This window comes from Hipposideros armiger, unplaced genomic scaffold (genome assembly GCF_001890085.2).
Source record: "Hipposideros armiger isolate ML-2016 unplaced genomic scaffold, ASM189008v1 scaffold_290, whole genome shotgun sequence".
NCBI lineage: Eukaryota > Metazoa > Chordata > Mammalia > Chiroptera > Hipposideridae > Hipposideros > Hipposideros armiger.
The window spans coordinates 1,858,815-1,877,335 of record NW_017731640.1 but is presented as its reverse complement, the minus strand read 5'-3'; the positions used below and the strand labels follow the sequence as shown (position 1 = coordinate 1,877,335).

Sequence of the window (18,521 nt, the reverse complement as noted above, 5' to 3'; positions counted from 1 at the left end):
CATCATAGTGACAGATCTCATATTCTGGTGAGGGCAAAAAAGAAATACAAACAAATCCCATCAGTGTTATCCATCAGTTCCTTTTTACTCGCTCTTTGAACAAAGATTTTTCCTACTGGAAATTGAAAAAAAATTCCTGTTCAATAAGTTCTCAACAGAAAAAATATAATCTACCAGTAAAATTCTTTGGGACAAAGCAGACAGATATATTCTATTAAAAGTTAGAGTAGCTGAAACGTAAACACCTTGAGGAAAGGCTCTTTTGTCCATTTTGTTAACTGCTACGTCCCCAGGACCTAGAATAGTTCCTGGCATGCAGTAAACACTAAATATTTATTGGACAAATGAGTAGTTCTTACCACCTAGTAGGTACTCAGTAAATATCTGTCAGATGAACAAAATGCCAATGAAATGGTTACTCATTAAATTAATGCAAAATACACTCATTTTTAATCTTTTTTGTTGTTGTTTTAACAAAAAGGATTTTCTTTGCTGAGTCACCAAGCAATCAGCTCCACAGGACCTCATCATGGCTTTTAAGAAGCCAAACTTTGACAGACCTTAGATATATGGTGACTCAAGAAAATGATCTTGTTAATGATGCAGAATTCAGCTGCATCCCAACTATGTTAGAGAGGTTTTCTTAAACTAAAGAAGCCCTTTTAAAGCTGGAGCATAAACAAGGAGAATGGGCTGCCTTTAAGCACAGCACTTTAGTTTAGCAGGTGTTTACTTCTATGTGTAATTGTGTATTAAAATGTAGACAATAACTAAAGATCTGCGGGTAATAATATTGGGTAGAAATGTATTGGCTTAGAGTTGAAAGGTATTTTAGGGCTGTGCTTATTCTTTGAAGATAAATGAAGGCAACAAGGAAAATGATTAGGATTTCCTTGTAACAGTAACACTTACTGAGCCATTACTGAGCACACTCGAGGCACTACGCTAAGTGTTTTACATAGATTATCTGGTCTTGCATGTCAAAATGTTACATACTATAAACATGGATAGGTATTATTAACTCATTTAATCCTCAGAAGCAATACTGGAAGTAGGTAGGATTACTACACTAATTTTATGGATGAGTAAACTGAGGAAGACAGATTAAGTAACTGGTCTGAAATCAAACAGCTAAGAAACAGTGAGCCAGAATTTGAACCCAGAATGTTTGGCTCCAAAGATTCTCCTCTTAACTTTCACACATCATTATAGAGCATAAAGTAGAGCAGTTCTGATTGAAATGGGCTGGAGGCTCAAGCATGTCACCTGCTTAGGTTTCTACTTAGTTCTTTCTGTCACCTCCATGGACTCAATCCCAAAATTCAGAAAATAAGGTGTGGAAAAACTTCAATTCTGATCTAACTTCTTCAGTTTACAGCTGAGGGAAATAAAAGCCACCCAGGTGAAGCGAGTTTCCAAGGTCACAGAGCTATTCATGTCAGGACCAGTAGTAGAACTCAAATTTTTTGGAATTTAGTGCTTTTTCTACATGAAACGTTCTGTATAAAAATTCTATTAACTGTTTTTCTTCAGGATAAATAAAAATCTCAGGTATTTCTAAAAAGGCTAAACAACCCATATTAAGCATTATAACCTAATACTCACTTTTCAGTTACAGACTCTGAAGAAGGCCCAGCAGCATTCTGCCCATTAGTGCCAACCTTCCCCACTTTCTTCACAGTCTCCAGAGCCCTTAATGCACTGTCAGCATTACGTGGGATTAGCTGGGAAACACTGTTTTCTGCATTGGAAATTCCGTTTGTACTTGGAACAATTTTCCCCGTTGTTTCAGTACTTCCTATGACAGAAATGACATTTCCGGCTGTGGTTGTGACAGTGTTGTTTACACCAACTTTATTTAGAAGAGGAAATGTTCTTACAGTTGCATTGATCTTTTTGTTCCTTAATCGATACCTGTTTCAAAAACAATCAACATATCGGTGAATATTTCACTAAACCTTATCCTAAACAAAAAATGGGAAAAGATTAAAAATGGAGAAAACAAGCTTTGAAAACATTTCTTCAGCTAAATATCATATATAGTCTACATCAATCAAACTCTGCTGTGAGAGATGCCACCTGAAAATATGTATGCCATTCACATAAACACACATACACATATGTAGGCACATGATTAATATAGCAAGCAAAGTACACATGTATTCAAAGAAGCCTTTTTTGGGGGAGGTGATAGAAATTTTTGATTTTTTTTATTATTAATTACAGGTGTACAAAACAACACAATGATTAGACATTTATACACTCCACAAAGTGATAACCCCAACAAGTCTACTACCCATCTGACATTGTACATAGCTATTATAATACCATTAACTATATTCCCTATGCTATACTTATATCCATGACTACATATATAAATTTTTATGAGTTGACATTCAATATTATTTTACATTAGTTTCAGGTGTACAGTGCAATAGTTAGGCATTTATATACTTTAAGAAGTGATTCCCCAATAAGTCTAGTACCCATATGACATCACAGTTTTCTCACATTATTGACTATATTCCCCATATTGTATTTCACATCTCCATGACTATTTTGTGACTACCAATTTGTACTTCCTAATCCCTTCACCCTTCTCACCCATCCCCCGACCCCCTCCCATCTAGCAACCATTAGTTTGTTCTCTGTATCTATGAGTCTATTTGTTTTGTTTGTTCGTTTATTCTGTTATTTGGATTCCACATATAAGTGAGATCGTATGGTATTTGTCTATCTCAGTCTGACTTATTTCACTTAGCCTATCTTCTAGGTCTACCCATGTTGTTGCAAATGGTTAAGATTTCATTTTTTCTTATAGTAGAGTAACACTCCATTGTATATAAATGTACCACAATTTCTTTATCAAATCATCTATTGATGCACATTTCGTTTGTTTCCATATCTTGACTATTGTGAATAGCGCTGCAGTATACACAGCGTTGCATATATTTTTTCGAATTAGTGTTTTGGATTTCTTTGGATAAACACTCAGGAGTAGAATTCCTGGGTCATAAGGTGGTTCTATTTTTAATTTTTTGAGGAACCTCCATACTGTTTTTCATAGTGCCTACACCAATTTGCAATCCCACCAACAGTGCACAAGGGTTCCTTTTTCTCCACATCTTCGCCAACACTTGTCATTTGTTTCAAAGAAGCCTTTTGAGGGAGTAGAAAGAGATCCTTTAGAAAATTTTGTCTAACCAGAATATAAAATACATTATGCAACTATGAAAGAAACCGTATAAAAATTGGTTGTGAATGTAGAATGAAAAGAAAAGGTATGCAAGAGTTGACAAACATTTTCTGTTGTTACCAAATTAACTGTAAAAGTATTTTTATAATTTTAAAGAAACACAAAAACTAAAACCCAGTCTTAAATAAATATTACACCAACATATATAAAATTAGTATTATATTTTTCAGATTAGTTTATGAGATGATATCAGAAAGGTAGGCACAGACTACATGATGCGGACTCTTACAGCCACAATCTGGATTTTATATCTTTATCCACAGGGTAATGACAAAATATTTAAGTTTCTCATTATCTTTAACGAGCCTTAGGCAAAGTTCTACCTGTTTTGTTGGGAATAATGGGGTTGCAGGTGGACAACAGTAACTGTAAGAAGATTAATTAGGAGGCAACTGTGAATCAAAAAAAGGGGATGATAGCTTGAACTATTAAGGATTGAAAGCAGGAGAGATGAGAAATATGTAGGAGGCTGAATTGACAGAACTTGGTGACTTAGACAAGCAGGTGAAAGAAAGCTGACAAAGATGATTCGTATGACATGACCAGGGTACGCTGGGGGAGAGCAGAATGGAAGGTAGAAGAGGCAGATGCACGAGAGGAGAAAATGAGCTCAAATTGACATTCAAGTGTCTAAAAACAAAAGGGAGGTGTCCATTAAGAGTTGACACACAGGCCAGTTGTTCAGTAGAAAGGTTGGGATCAATTTTTTGGTGAAATCTCAATATGAATGTTTTGGTTAAAAAAAAACCACAATAAAAACATAGACAATACATAAATGTAGCTTATATCCATTTACTTTTATGTTTGGGGTAAATGGACATAGGAAAGAAATTACCCATAGCAGAAGAGAAAAAAGAAAAAAAGACACATAAAGAATGTTAAAAAGACCATAAGCCACAAAAAGAAAATGCACCTGCTTTACCATTTTACCTGGGACTTTGCTGTTATCTTCAACTAAACCTGAGCAAATAAGATTGCACATAGGAGTATTTTCATTCTACACAGGTGCTTAGCAAAAACATATATTCCAGCTATACAACTGTCTAAAATATGACCTCTGAATAAGGTTCTAAGTCATTTATTATGTTAATCTTGTGCCCAGAAGCAACAAGGTATGGTTTAAAAAAAAAAAGATATTTTACAATCCAAAGACAATGTGAACTTAACTGCATCTTTGAAACTCATCACAAAATTTAAGATTGTATATAACACTTTCATAATGACCAAAAATTAAACCCCTATCAAAGGGAATTCTCAGAACTTACTTTTCAAGCTCTTCCTGAGAATGGGCAAAAGTACAATTTGTTCCTCGTGGACACCCTCCTTGTTGTCGCAGATCTCGGCACATGCTCGTTTTATATTTGCTGTTTGGCTGGGGCTACAGAAAGAAAATCAAAAAGTGGCAAAGTGAAGATTCCAGTTCTTATTCATTCTTGGTATTTCAGAATTTCATGATTTCATCTTTAATTCTTTTTCACATTAGATAAGTAATTCTTGTGTTGAAACAATTACCATTCCATCATTATCTGTTAAGAGTTATGTGACATAACCCTGAGTTGGCATGTTAGACATTCCTTCTGAGGGTTAGCTGAAATGGGTTCAAATGTTATGTCTATTTATTTGTCAGGCAACACAATGCCCATGAAAATAAAACCTTTTCTCAACAATCCACTGCTGTCTTAAAATTATGATACCCAAATCAAATAAACAACTTCAAAAAGCATTTATTATTATTATTATTTTTTTTTTTTTAGCTGAGCCATCCTGCTACCTTGGCAGCTCAGCGGCTGCTCAGCTCGGGCTGGACTCGAACCGCTGTTGCTCAGAGCTCAAACTCTTGAGCGAGCTCTTAACCAACTGAGCCACTCGGCCGGCCCCTCAAAAAGCATTTAAAGGCCATAAGCTTGTTCACTTAAATTTTCCCAGGAAATGTAGAATACAATTCCCCCTGAAAGTAAAAATTTAAGAAATACCAATTTATTTGTCAACTTGAGGGTACAACTCTCTTCCTAGGCTTGGAATTGTTTAAGCTCATACAAACAATGAGGTAAAATATAAAAATCTCATGAATACCTGCTATGATTTGCATCAAAATCGAAAATGTCATCGTTATTTTTGTGAACCTAATAAAGATGAAACATATATCTTTCAGTTAATATTTGAATTTGATAATGTCTTCTACTAGAATAATCGCAGAAGATTGGAAGGATCACTTTGGAGTAGATTTGATCTCAGCTCTGCCACTTACTGCCACCATGACCTCTGACATGTTATTTAACCTCTTTACGCTTGGGAACAGCAATTATGTTGCAGGTGGCTGTGAGAACTAGAAATAATATATGTAAAATATTGAACATAGGGACTGGTTCTTAGTAACTTAATAAATGGATGTTATCATTAGAATAATGGATTTATACTTTAACTCCTTCTAAAGTACACTGAAAATATTTTAAAAATTCAAATTCCACACACTTAAAAATAGAAATTAACTATATGACAGCAATAAAGAAAAAAGTGACACTTTTCCCACATTAGAAAAGAATTAGACACAATGTTTGGAAGGAATCAATGATCTATACTTGGTCAAAGACATCTGCAGTGAACTCATATTCAAGAACCTCCCCAAACCGTAGCTGTGTTATGAGATACACTACAACTTGAGTTTCTCCCAAGAGAACAGACAATAAAAACTTATGAGAGAGCACACTCACATAGAGTCCATTACCCAAACAGCTTCTTAAGAAAGATGTTCAGGATAAACCTGTTAGAGGTAATAGCAGAAGTACAGTACATGTGCTTACCTGAGGTGTCTCATGGCCTTTTCTACTATAATTTTGTATGAAGTCCACAAGGCCATGAACCACTGTTTTAACAGCTACCATTGCATTTTCTAGCTGCTCCCAAGTTGGTGAAACAGCATCTAAAATATCCGCCAAGGGGATAGAATGGATGGAAGGGAGAATCTGTCAGCAGAAATTCTCATGTTATTTACCTCAAAGTAGAAAAAGTATAAGCAATTGGGTATTTTCCCACATACCTGGATTGGGGTCTATGTTTGCAAGAAGCTCTAAATGAGGCCTCAGTCTATTTAAGTTAGCTGGGTCACCTGTTCGTTGCAAAACAATTGTCAATTCCTGGACACTCTTTGCAAATGATTCTGGAGACTGCAGCTAACGAACAGAAGACAGAATGATTTTTACTCTGGTTCTTATGACACATCTATATTCAAATGCTTTCATTTAATCAACATACTAAATAGGTTTTCAAGTGTCTTCAGATTCCATAGTAGGAGAATCAACGATGAATTCAATTTTCACCTCAGAATCTGCCCTATGAAATTCATCATTAGACACTCAGAAAACTTATTTATAAGCTTTATTCGCTCTCTGGAGTCAAAATGTAGGTCAACAACAGACTTTATAAGCCAGGCTGCTTTTATGCTAATATCCTGTATTTGCTTCTCTATTGCCTCCCTTAGTTTATTTTGAAAGTTAAAAAAATAATAAAAGGAAAAAAGATAATTTATAATGTTCTAATATTTAAAAACAGGAATCTCCAACTGGTTGTCTCTTTAGTTCCTTGAGAAGATTCTAGCACTCTGTACTATAAAAGTAATGATATAAATCAGCATCTCTAATTTCACAAACCTTATCAATAATAGACTGCATGTGTGACTTATGCGCCAAGTCACCATATAGAAGTGAGGACCACTGCTCAGGTGAAATACGGAGTCCTGCTTCCATAGCAATATGAACAATTTGGGCATCATGTTCTCTGCGTAATGCCTCATAACTCCGAAATTCCTCCTTTAGCTGCATCAGCGAAGAGTCTTCATCTCTTTTGGTAACCTAAAAAGTAGAAAGGAGGAAAAAAAAAAAAACCATTGGAATCGGCCTGCTCTCCCTCTTCCCCCAACCAATTCTTTTTTTGGGAGGTGGGGGTGGTGGTGAGGGGCACCTACTACATATCAGGTACCACACCAAGAAGGTACAAAGAAGGTAATGTCCTTACCAAAAATTCTCTTTGGAAAAAAGCAGAACTTACATAACCCAATACATATTCCTGCCTTCCTCCAATGAGCTCAGCAGCTGGTAAGAGCCTTGTAAAATCTAAGTACTATTAAAGGCTCAATGCAATATAAAGGGAAGGCAATGAAATCTGACTGGTGGGGGAGCGAGCAGGCATACGGCTTTCCCCAGCTGAAGACTACGTAAACTGAGTCTTGAAGAATGACTAGGAAAGAGTTCCCCAGGCAAAGGGTGAAGAATAGAATTCTAAAAAAAGCAGCAAATGGTGAAATAAAAACATGAAAGCGAAGAGCACACAAAATGAAAGACTAACATGTAGGCCAGAAAAGAAACACAGGAGGCCTTGTATACTAAGATTAGAAATTTGGATATTATCCTGGAGGGAATGGGAAGCCACCGAGGGATGTCATGATCAGCTGGCAATGGGTAGGCATGTATTAGCACCACCACAAGATGACTAAGAAATGTTCTGCCACCACAAAAATGGTCATTAGGATATTAATCCACCTTTAATCTGTACTGCACTTAAATGGTGAAATGAAAACATTTAAAAGTTACAGAGTTTCACATGCCCCAGTGAAACTGTCTAATTACCCAAACATGTAGGTCATGGCTAAATAATTTCCACAATAGATGATACATACTCACTCCTGAATCACTAAGACTTGATAATGGCCACAGTGATATCTGACACTTAGGATTCAGAAAGCCTAGGACTAGTCCACAGGATGGTAGCACTCATCCAACCACCATGTACATGGTACAGGGTGCCTCTTGGACAGCATAGCATCTGTCCACCTTAGTACAGATGAACATAGGTCACTAAAACAGCCTAGTCCCATTAAAATTCCATTAACATGCATCAAAATCACTCATGAAGTTTTGAAAACTATAAATGCAGGTCTACAGAACCCTTGGCTTTGAAGACCACATAATCTAAAGTACATGTGAATGCTCTGAAGTCCTACATGAGACACACCAAATAAGAGTATCTGGAGATGGGAGAAAGCAATGCACACTTTTAAACTCCACAGGTGATTGTCTTGTGTACCTTCAATTGGGAACCACTGCATTGAACATTAGAATCATTAACTCCCCTTGTTCTGATTCCATGCTAAGCAAGCGAAGGTTTGATACTCTCTTTTTTTTCCCCTCTATTTTTTTTTTTTTAAATTGGGGAATTGGGGGAGGGAAACAGTATCGGGGAATTGAGGGAGGGGAACAGTGTTGGGGAATTGGGGAAGGGGACCAGCCAAGTTGTTGTTCTTCAATCTTAGTTGTGGAGGGCACCAGTCGCCATCTGGCTGCCCGTCGGCAGCTTGTGGCCTCTAAGCTCAAGGTGCTGTGTTCAATCTTAGTTGCGGGTGGGCATAGCCACTATCCCATGCGGGAGTTGAACCAGCAGCCTTGTTGTTAAGAGTGTATCCACTGAGCCATCTGGGCAGCAGCTCAGCTGAAGGTGCCGAGTTCAGTCTTAGTTGCAGGCAGGCGTAGCCCACCATCGAACAGGCAGCCTTGTTAGTAGCACGTGCTCTCACCAGCTGAGCCATCCTGCCACCTGTTGGCAGCTCAGCGTCAGCGCAGCTCAGGCGCAGTGTCACTGGCCCATGTGGGAATGGAACCAGCAGCCCTGTTACTCAGAGCTCGCGCTCTTAAGCTAACGCTTAACCAACTGAGCCATTTGATACTCTTTTATAGAAAAATATCTACCACATAAGAATTCAAGTCATTTAAGAGTTATACTCCTCATTACAAATTAAGAAAACCAGTAATGTGTATGTGACCTTGGGTAGGGTGATGCTGTTCATAAGGAAAGACTGCTGCATGTACCCACAAAATTCAGGTCTCTAAGCCTATAAAGTAAAGGAAAAAAACTTTTGACAATAGTGAGTTTACTACAGTAAATGCCACCTGAGAGGTTTTTTGGCAATTGAGTCAGCACGGCATCCTTTTATTCATCTAAACACTGCTTTAACACTTTAAACTACAGGACAGTGAGGATGAAATGAGAGCATAAAATCGAAATAAATGCTATTCAAATGTCAGACATGAGGAGTAGCTACAGATGTATGACAATCATAAAGCACAAGTCAGTATACCACATATGAACAAAAAAGCCATTACATCAGTAATACACAATGTGAGAACCTAGACAGTCACTTCAGGATGACAAATGATTTCTGTAACTTGGCTGCTTAGCCAAAAACATGTTTGAGGAACCAGATATTTGTTTCAGTTGTTACCCTAAGGCCACAAAATCAAGCACAGTAACTATCAGGCAGATAGTGACCAAGCCTCATTAGTGGAGATAAGTGAACTCATCTGAAAGTATTTCTATAATAAATTACCTGCTATCTCAAACTAAGCAGTCTGCCAAAAAAGAAAAAGAAAAAAACCTGTTTCTGTATGTACTGTTTTCACTCGTGGGTCTACAAAATCAGCAAAATTAGCTTTGGTTTCAAACTTAGATGTTCAACTTTCATAGAAGCCAATGGGTCTTTTCTACTTCCAAGTCCTTCAGCCTTTCTCAAGACCCAACCAGCAACCTCTACTCTTGTAACATGCAGAAACTTCAATGATTCACCCTACTTTCCGCTTCTTTCAGTACCTATCACCATCCAAAGCCTACTAGATGGTGAAACTACATGTATAAGTATCTTGGGGTTCTTCCCTGCCCTCACCACCACAAAACGAAACAAAAACACCACCTAATTGCAGAGTGGGACAATCGCTTCAGCTTCTCACTCTCTTCTTGTCCCTAAAACAACATATAGTCAATCTTTAGATTAAAAGCTTTAATCTAATCACACAGAGAATGAGATTAAGAATAATAATGGGGAGGGCCGGCCGAGTGGCGCGATGGTTAAGAACTGGCTTGGGACGCCAGAGGGCCCCGGTTCGGATCCCACATATGAGGGCCGGTGACACTGCCCTCCACAGCTAAGATGCTGAACAACAGCTCAACCTGGAGCTGGGCTGCCGTGAGTCGCCAGCGACGGTGTAGGCTGCAGCCCCTGTGGCAGTGGGTTGCCATGGGCTACCGTATGTAGCCAGCAACCAGCGTGAGCAGCCAGCAGCCGCAGTGAGTGGCCGTCCAGAAGCCGGCGACTGATCTGCCTCGCCCAGGAAGAGCGCAATGATGGTGCCAAATTGGGCCAGTGAAGCAACATCCTCCACAACTAGACTGAAGAACAAAACGACAGCAACTTGTCTGTTCCCCTTCCCCCAATTCCCCAGCACTGTTCCCATCCCTCCAATTCCCCAATAAAAATCTTAAAAAAAAAAAAAATAATAATAATAATACTTCGGAAATTAAAACATTTACCTACTCTTACGAAGTTTTCAGTATAGTTCCTGACTCCCTTTTAAGATGGTAAGTAGAAATGAACTGGGCTTTTTGAGTCCACTTTTACTACCCCAAGACTCAAATTTACCAAACGATTTCCTTATGTTGTGCTTTGTTACTGACACCTTCACATGTGTTTATTCCCAATAGGTAGTACCATGGATGCAATCAATCCCGAAGGAAAAAGTTTCCCTTCAACTCTTGTAAGCATTCTACATTTGTGGGCCTCTAGATTGGGTAACACGCCTTCTAGGAAGCCTCTGTGTCACCTACAGGCATGCAATGTTTAGATGGTTGCTTACTGCTTACCTTAAAACAAGAAGCTCGATACAGTAGTTGCACGACGTGACCAATACTTGTTTTTGATGCCTGAGGAAATCTTGGTTCTAGTCTTTGCACAACAAAAAGTACCAGAACTTTCCTTGAGAGAGCAGAACCATCTTCTAATGCCAGCAACACCAGCTTCAAGGCCTCTTCTTGCATAGCTAGAAGTAAGGAACATGAGTTCACGATAAAGAGAAACCCTACGGATCATGTCTGGCACAGGCTTCTTTGGGTGTTAGTTTACAGCAGTTTGTTATCTAGTCTGTATTTAATTAGCACAAAATGAGGACATCACACATGCACAAATACCATTTACTTAAAAAGTATAGCAGTCCTCCCTTATCTGTGGGGAATACATTCCAAGACCCCCCAGTGGCTGCCTGAAACTGCGGAATGTGCTGAAACCTATATATCTTTTGTTCCTATCCAGTAAGTTCTCATTTAACCCCATCGATAGGTTCTGCAAGTTTAAGAAACAATGTATGACAAAACTAATTTTACCATAGGTTAATTGATATAAACAAGAGTTAAGTTCCTATGGCATCACAACGAAGTTATAACCAAACGACGTTGAACAAAATGACGTTATTCAAGGACCTGCTGCATGCACATACCTATGATAGTTTAATTTATAAATTAGCACAGTAAAATTGGCAATAACTAAAAATATAATAGAACAATTATTAACAGTATACTGTATTAAAAGTTATGTGAATGTGGTCTTTCTCAAAATATCTTATTGTACTGTACTCACCCTTCTTGTGAGAATATGAGATGATAACAATGCCTACATGATGAGATGAAGTGAGGTGAATGACACTGGCATTGTGACTCGGCATTAGTCTACTCTAAGAGTTACTTGAACACAAGCAGTGCAACACTTCAACAGTCCATCTAAAAATCGACATGGCTACTATGTGACTAATGGGCAGAGAGCATATACAGTGCAGATACGCTGAACAAAGGAATGATTCAGAATGGTGCAAGATTTTATCATGCTACTCAGAATGATGTGTAATTTAAAACTTATGAATTGTTTATTTCTGGAAGTTTTCATTTAATATTTTTAGACGGTAGGTAACTGAAACTGCAAAAAGAAAAACCACAGATAAGGGGGACTTCTGTAATCAAACAAAAGGAAACATACTTCCTACTAAACAACCAATCAGAACACAAGTCAACAGAACTTAAATATATCTTCTGTAGATACTTTATAATCAACTAGAGAATGATAACGTTAAACTGAAAAAAGTACTCATTTATTATATAAAACACACAGAGCTATCTGACAATTATGTAACATGTAAAGGACACACAGTAGTTTATGTTATGATAAATGGTAATTTTGTTAATGCATGAAACTGTTACTTTGCCTGTCAGAACTATTTTGTATATAATTTGAAAATGATAATAGTCTCTGGATGCAACATCTAATGAAGGTGTTTATTTATGTTGTTCTCCAGCCAGGGATGTATAGTATATATAATCTGAACCTAATCATGAGGGAACATCAGACAAACCAAATTAAGGAACAGTCTATAAAACAACTGGCCTGTATTACCAATGTTAGACAAAGACAAAGAAAGGCTGAGGAATGGTTTCAGATTAAAGAATACTAAAAAGAGACATGACAATTAAATACAATAAATGATCTTGGACCAGAACAAAAATGTCATTTATGGCATATATTTTCTCCCGAGAAAATAGGTGGAAAAAAATAAATAGAAGAAAATGAATGCTATAAAAGACATTTCTGGAATAATTTACAAAACTGAAATATACACTATAGATTATAGTATTGTATCATTGTTAAGTTTTCTGAATTTGATGAATGTATTGTTGCTATCTAAGATACTATTCTTGTTTTTATGAAACATACTTAAGTATTAATGGGTAAAGGGGCATGAAATATGCACCCTATACTCAAATGGCTCAAAAAAGAAAGAGCAAGTAATATAGCTAATATAGCAAATTATTAAAAACTAGTAAATGTGGATAAAGAGTATATAGGAATTCTCTGCGTTATTCTTGCAACTAAAAGTTAAAAATATATTTGTTCTTAATTGAAACAATGGAACTTTAGAGCTCAGAGATCACCTAGAATCTGGATTAAAAATCAAACCCTTTTTTTAACAAGTGAGGCACTGAGGCCCAGAGAAATTAAGTGACTAGACCAAGGTTAACAACATTAGTATCAAAATGTAACTAGAACTAAGGACTTTTTTTAAAATTAAGATGAAATTCCCATAACATAAAATTAACCATTTTAAAGTATAAAATTCACAATGTTGTACAACCATCAACTAACTCTACTTATAAGAAATTTTCAGCACCTCAAAGGAATCCTACAGCCATTATGCAGTCATTCCTCCCCATCTCCTCTTCCTTCAGCCTCTGGCATCCCATGAGAGCCTGATGGGTGGTGGTTCTATGGATTTACCTTTGTGGATGCTTCATATAAACGAAATCATAGAATATGGAACCTTTTGTCTGGCTTTTCATTTAACACAATATTTTCAAAGTTCATCCACACTGTAGCATGTATCAGTTTTCATTCCTTTTTATAGCTGAATAATATTGTTTATAAATATACCATATTTTATTTTTCCATAAGTTGATGAACATCTGTATTGTTTCCACCTTTTGATTATTGTGAATAATGCTGCTATAAACTATGCTGCTATTTGTGTACAAGTATTAGTTTGAATACCTGTTTTCAACTCTTTTGGGTCTATACCTAGGAGTGGAGCTGCTGGGTCATATGGTAATTGTTTTAACTTTTTGAGGAAATGTCCAATCGTTCTCCACAGAGGCTGTACCATTTCACGTTCCCAAGTTCTCCACACACTCACCAACAGTTCATTTTCCATGTTTTAAACTATGGTGAACCTAGTAGGTGGAAAAGTGGTATCTCATTGTGACTTATTTACATTTCTTTAATTACTAATGACTGAGCATCTTTTCATGTGCTTTTTAGCCATCTGTGTATCTTCTTTGGAGAAATGTCTACTCAAGCCTTTGGCCCATTTTTTAATTGGGTTGTCTGTCTTTCTGTTGTTGAGTTGTAGAAGACGACATTTGTTTGCTACCTAGCACAGTGCTTCCTAGGAGAGGTAAATAAACATGAGGAGATATCCAAAGGTAGCATTCTTAAATTATATATAAATGTGGATTTTAAAAATTATTTTTCAATTTAATTTGTATTATGGACAATTTTAAACAGACACAAAAGTAGAACTAACATGCATCCATAACACAGCTGTTGCCAGTGAGGTTTCCTCTTACTCCTTACCTACTTTTCTAGTTTGTTTTGGCTGGAGTGTTACAAAGGAAATCCCAGACAACACAGCATTTCATCCTTAAATAATACAGTATGTATTTCTAACACATAAGGAATTTTTTCCCCAAATTTAATATAATACCATAATACATCTAAAATATATATGTATATATTTCATTAATATCATCTAATACCCAGTTCATGTTGAATTTTCTACCATTGTCTCAAAAATTTCTTTTTATAGTTGGGTTTCTTTAAATATCCAAATATAAGTACAGACATTGTTTTTGGTTACTATGTCTTTAGGCTTAAAAAAATAATCTATACCAGTCCCCCTCCCACTGTCCTACACCTTTCCATTTAAAAGGAAATCCAGTTTATTTTTTGAAGAAACAATCATTTTTCTCAACAATTTCCCACATTCTTGATTTGGCTAATTTTGTGCTTGTAGTGTTTTATCTATTTCATGTAAACTACCAGGTGTGATAAAAAAATATGGTGAATGTTTACATTAAAAAAAAATATTATAGTAAAATCCACATTGCCATTACTCCCCGTCAAAATACTCCCCCTTGCTTTGAACACACTTATCCCATCGTTCTTGCCACTTTCTGAAGCAGTTCTGGAAATCCTTTTTTTTTAAAGATTTTATTGGGGAATTGAGGGAGGGGAACAGTGCTGGAAAATCGGGGGAAGGGGAACAGACAAGTTACTGTCCTTTTGTTCTTCAGTCTAGTTGTGGAGGATGTTGCTTCACTGGCCATGTTGGTATTATCATTGCCCTCTTCCCGGCTGAGGCAAATCAGTCGCCAACCATTAGAGGGCCGCTCATGGCGGCTCTTGGCAGCTTATACTGGCTGCCGGCCGCTCACGCTGGCTGCCAGCCACATAGGGTAGCTTATGGCAGCCCACTGCAGCAGGGGCTGCAGCCTACGCCGTCGCTGCAGGTGACTCATGGCAGTCCAGCTCCAGGTCGAGCTGTTGTTCACCATCTTAGCTGTTGAGGGCAGTGTCACTGGCCCTCATGTGGGATCCGAACCGGAGCCCTGCTGCTCAGAGCTGGCGTCCCAAGCCAACTCTTAACCAACGCGGCACTCGGCCGGCCCTGGAAATCCTCTTTCATGAGTGTCTTTAGTTGCGCTGTCGTGACTGCCTCGATGTCCTGAATCGATTCAAAACGTTTACCTTTCATGGTCATTTTGACTTTGGGGAAGAGCCAGAGTCGCATAGTGCCAGATCCGGTGAATAAGGTGGATGAGGACACACTGTAATGTTTTTGACAGAAATTGCCATAACAGAAGTGATGTGTGACATGGAGCCTTTCTGTTGTGATAAACAAATATGGTGAATGCTGCTGCTGAGTGCCATCCAACAGAATGGCAGGGGTCTTCAATACGGGAAGTGGAGCATCGAACCTTAGTAATAGTGTGTGACAAGTTTCAACTTGTTTGGTGCAGTCAGTTGGGTGTGAGCTATGGTCAAGAGAAGGTGTGTTGTAAAGTGTTTTAAATCATCCTCCATCATGACAACGCTCCGTGTCACATATCGTTTCTGGTATACGGCAATTTCTGTCAAATAAAAACATTACGGTGTGTCCTCATCCACCTATTCTCCGGATCTGGCATTGTACGTCTTCTGGCTCTTCCCCAAAGTCAAAATGATTCAGGACATCGAGGCAGCCACAACAGAGCAACTAAAGATACTCATGAAAAAAGGACTTCTAGGACTGCTTACGAAAGTGGCAAGAGCGATGGGATAAGTATGTTCGAAGCAAGGGGGACTATTTTGAGGAGGATTAATAGAAATGTGTCTTATAATAAACTTTTTCAATTTAAATATTCACCCTATTGTTTGATCACACCTCGTACAGGCTTGATTAGATTCAGAAAGGTTTTGTTTTTGTTTTTTTTCCCCAATCATATACTTTTCACTCCATGTATCACCATTAGGGAATACTAAGGCTTAGTCGTCTTACTTTTAGTAATAAGACTGATCAGGGGGTTCAGGCCTCATCCATCTATTATAAAATTTTCCAGCAACCTTTCATCTAATGGTTTTAACGGCCACTAATAATTCTTACTTAGTCCCATTAATTCATTTGATATTACAAATTTGTGATTTTTCTCATTTTAACTTTTTCTAAATTTATTAGCTAAAAGAGCAATATGCCCTACACATCCTAAAAGTGTCCTTGAAAACACTTTGTAAAGGAAAGGAAGAAAAAATGCTTGATTTTTTCCTATACCTTTTCCAATTTTTAGAATGTGTTGGTGCCTGAGCAACTGCCAAAGATAACCAATTAATTTTTCTGCACTTATGATTACAAAATTATGGATTTTTATAAATTTTGTTTCAATCCATTGTAGTCATTATTCATTATTATGTTCAAATTGTTCCATTTATATTCAGCGGGAGCCCCTTCAAATTCAATTCTGTCCTTTTGACAAGATTCCAGTGGGTTTTATAGCTTTTTTACTTTCTAGTATAAGACTTCCCAGGCTCTTCTTGTACTTTTCTACCCTAAAACTGGAATCAGGAATTTATTTGAAGAGCCCTGCTTCTTTTTAGTGGTAAATGGTATTTATTAAAGGCCCCAATCTAGATGCTATGGCTATTCATGGCTATTTATGGCTTCTAAGCCTTTTCAGTGGACAGACCTAGGGAATAGGCATTTTTTTAGGAAAAAAAATAAAGGAGTCTGTACTTATAGTGCCAATTCAAATTTAAGACTACATAGTTTTTACATAAATTCTTTTATTTCATACTTGTATCTCTTTTGTAAAAATGCTGAAAATCAGGGCGGCTGGTTAGCTCAGGTGGTTAGAGCGCATTGCTCATAACACCAAGGTTGCCGTTTTGATCCCCACATGGGCCCTCCACAACTAGATTGAAACAATGACTTGACTTGGAGCTGATGGGTCCTGGAAAAACACACTGTTCCTCAATAAAAAAACATTGTTTTAAATACTGAAAATCTTGCTTTCCGAAGGCATTAACATAAATAGTTGCTTTATCCTGTGTATCTGTATAACAGTCTAAAAATAATACCAACAGAATTATGAACAGTGTGATGATGAGTGAATACATTTCAGGAATTATTATATAATCCCACTAGGAATATAAAATCAAAATATTGTGTTCTCTAGTCACCTGAAAAATTCATTCCTGATGAATATGCTACCAATTTGATGTATGTTTTAGCTTTTTAAACTTTTTAGGTACTCATTACTCATTTCATTTAAAATTTTTAAATTTATTTTTACTAAAAATGGTTTTATGATTACATAAAACATGTGCATGGCTCCGAAGTACAAAATAAGGTATGTTCAGTGAGGTCTGTCCTTGCCTGCTTTCTCTTGGTTCTTTCCTCCTCTACATAAGTCTATTATTTTTAAATTTTTCCTACCATTGTTTCTTTTGGAAAATATAAACAAATAAGATGATAATCTCCTTTTCTTGGATAAAAAATACTACAATAAGCACACTATTCTGTACCTTGCTTTTATTTTTTAACTTAATGTATCAATATATACATCTTCCTCATTCTTTTCAAAAGTTGCGTAGTACTCCATTAGAAAGATATACCAGATAATTAAACCAGCCTTCTATTCATAGATGTCCAGGTGGCTTCAAATGTTTGCTGTTACAAATAGTGCTTTATACTTTATGCATCCTGTATTGTTTGCTGTATCTTTGGGATAGATTCCTAGAAGTGGGACTGTTGGAGTCAAAAGGTAAATACACAGGTGATTTTGCTAGATATTGCCAAATTCTTCTAAAGTTTGTACCATTTTGCGTTCCCACCATTATTGGATGAAAGTACTTGTTTTCCCAAAGCCCTGACAACAGAATATATTGTCAAACTTTTGCATTCTGCCTGATAGGTGTGAAATAATATTTCAGTATAATTTTAACATATATTTCTCTTAATATGAGAAAGACTAAGAATCTTTTTATATGTTTGAGGGCCATTTACATTACTTTTTCCCATGAATTGTCTGTTTACATCTTTTGTCAATTTTTCAATTGGGTAGTTGTTATTTTTCTTGAGTTTTTACAAGTACCTTATATATCAGTTATATTAGTACTTTGTATGTGATATGATACAAATATTTCCCCAAGTTTGTAATTTTTTAAAATTTGCTTATAATTTTTTTTGTATGCAATTTAAAAAAATTATATAGTCAAATATCAATATTTTTCCATATTGTTTCTGGATTTTGAGTCAAAGAGAAAAGTGTTTCCAACTCTTAAGTTATAAAGGAATTCACGCTTGTGTTTTTTATT

At 36.8% G+C, this 18,521-nt stretch overlaps 1 protein-coding gene across 2 annotated transcripts in view; it reads right to left on the bottom strand.

Annotated features, from left to right (window-relative positions):
- The window catches only part of RC3H2 (ring finger and CCCH-type domains 2), a 44,288-nt gene that overhangs the window by 11,821 nt on the left and 13,946 nt on the right, over positions 1-18,521 (bottom strand). For both annotated transcript variants that reach the window (XM_019658810.1, XM_019658809.1), the window contains exons 5-10: positions 10,940-11,115; positions 6,904-7,104; positions 6,294-6,426; positions 6,058-6,176; positions 4,522-4,634; positions 1,606-1,914 (exon numbers count right to left, since the gene is read on the bottom strand). In XM_019658810.1, the coding sequence (XP_019514355.1) occupies positions 1,606-1,914; positions 4,522-4,634; positions 6,058-6,176; positions 6,294-6,426; positions 6,904-7,104; positions 10,940-11,115 (1,051 nt within the window). The remainder of the gene's footprint in view (positions 1-1,605; positions 1,915-4,521; positions 4,635-6,057; positions 6,177-6,293; positions 6,427-6,903; positions 7,105-10,939; positions 11,116-18,521) is intronic.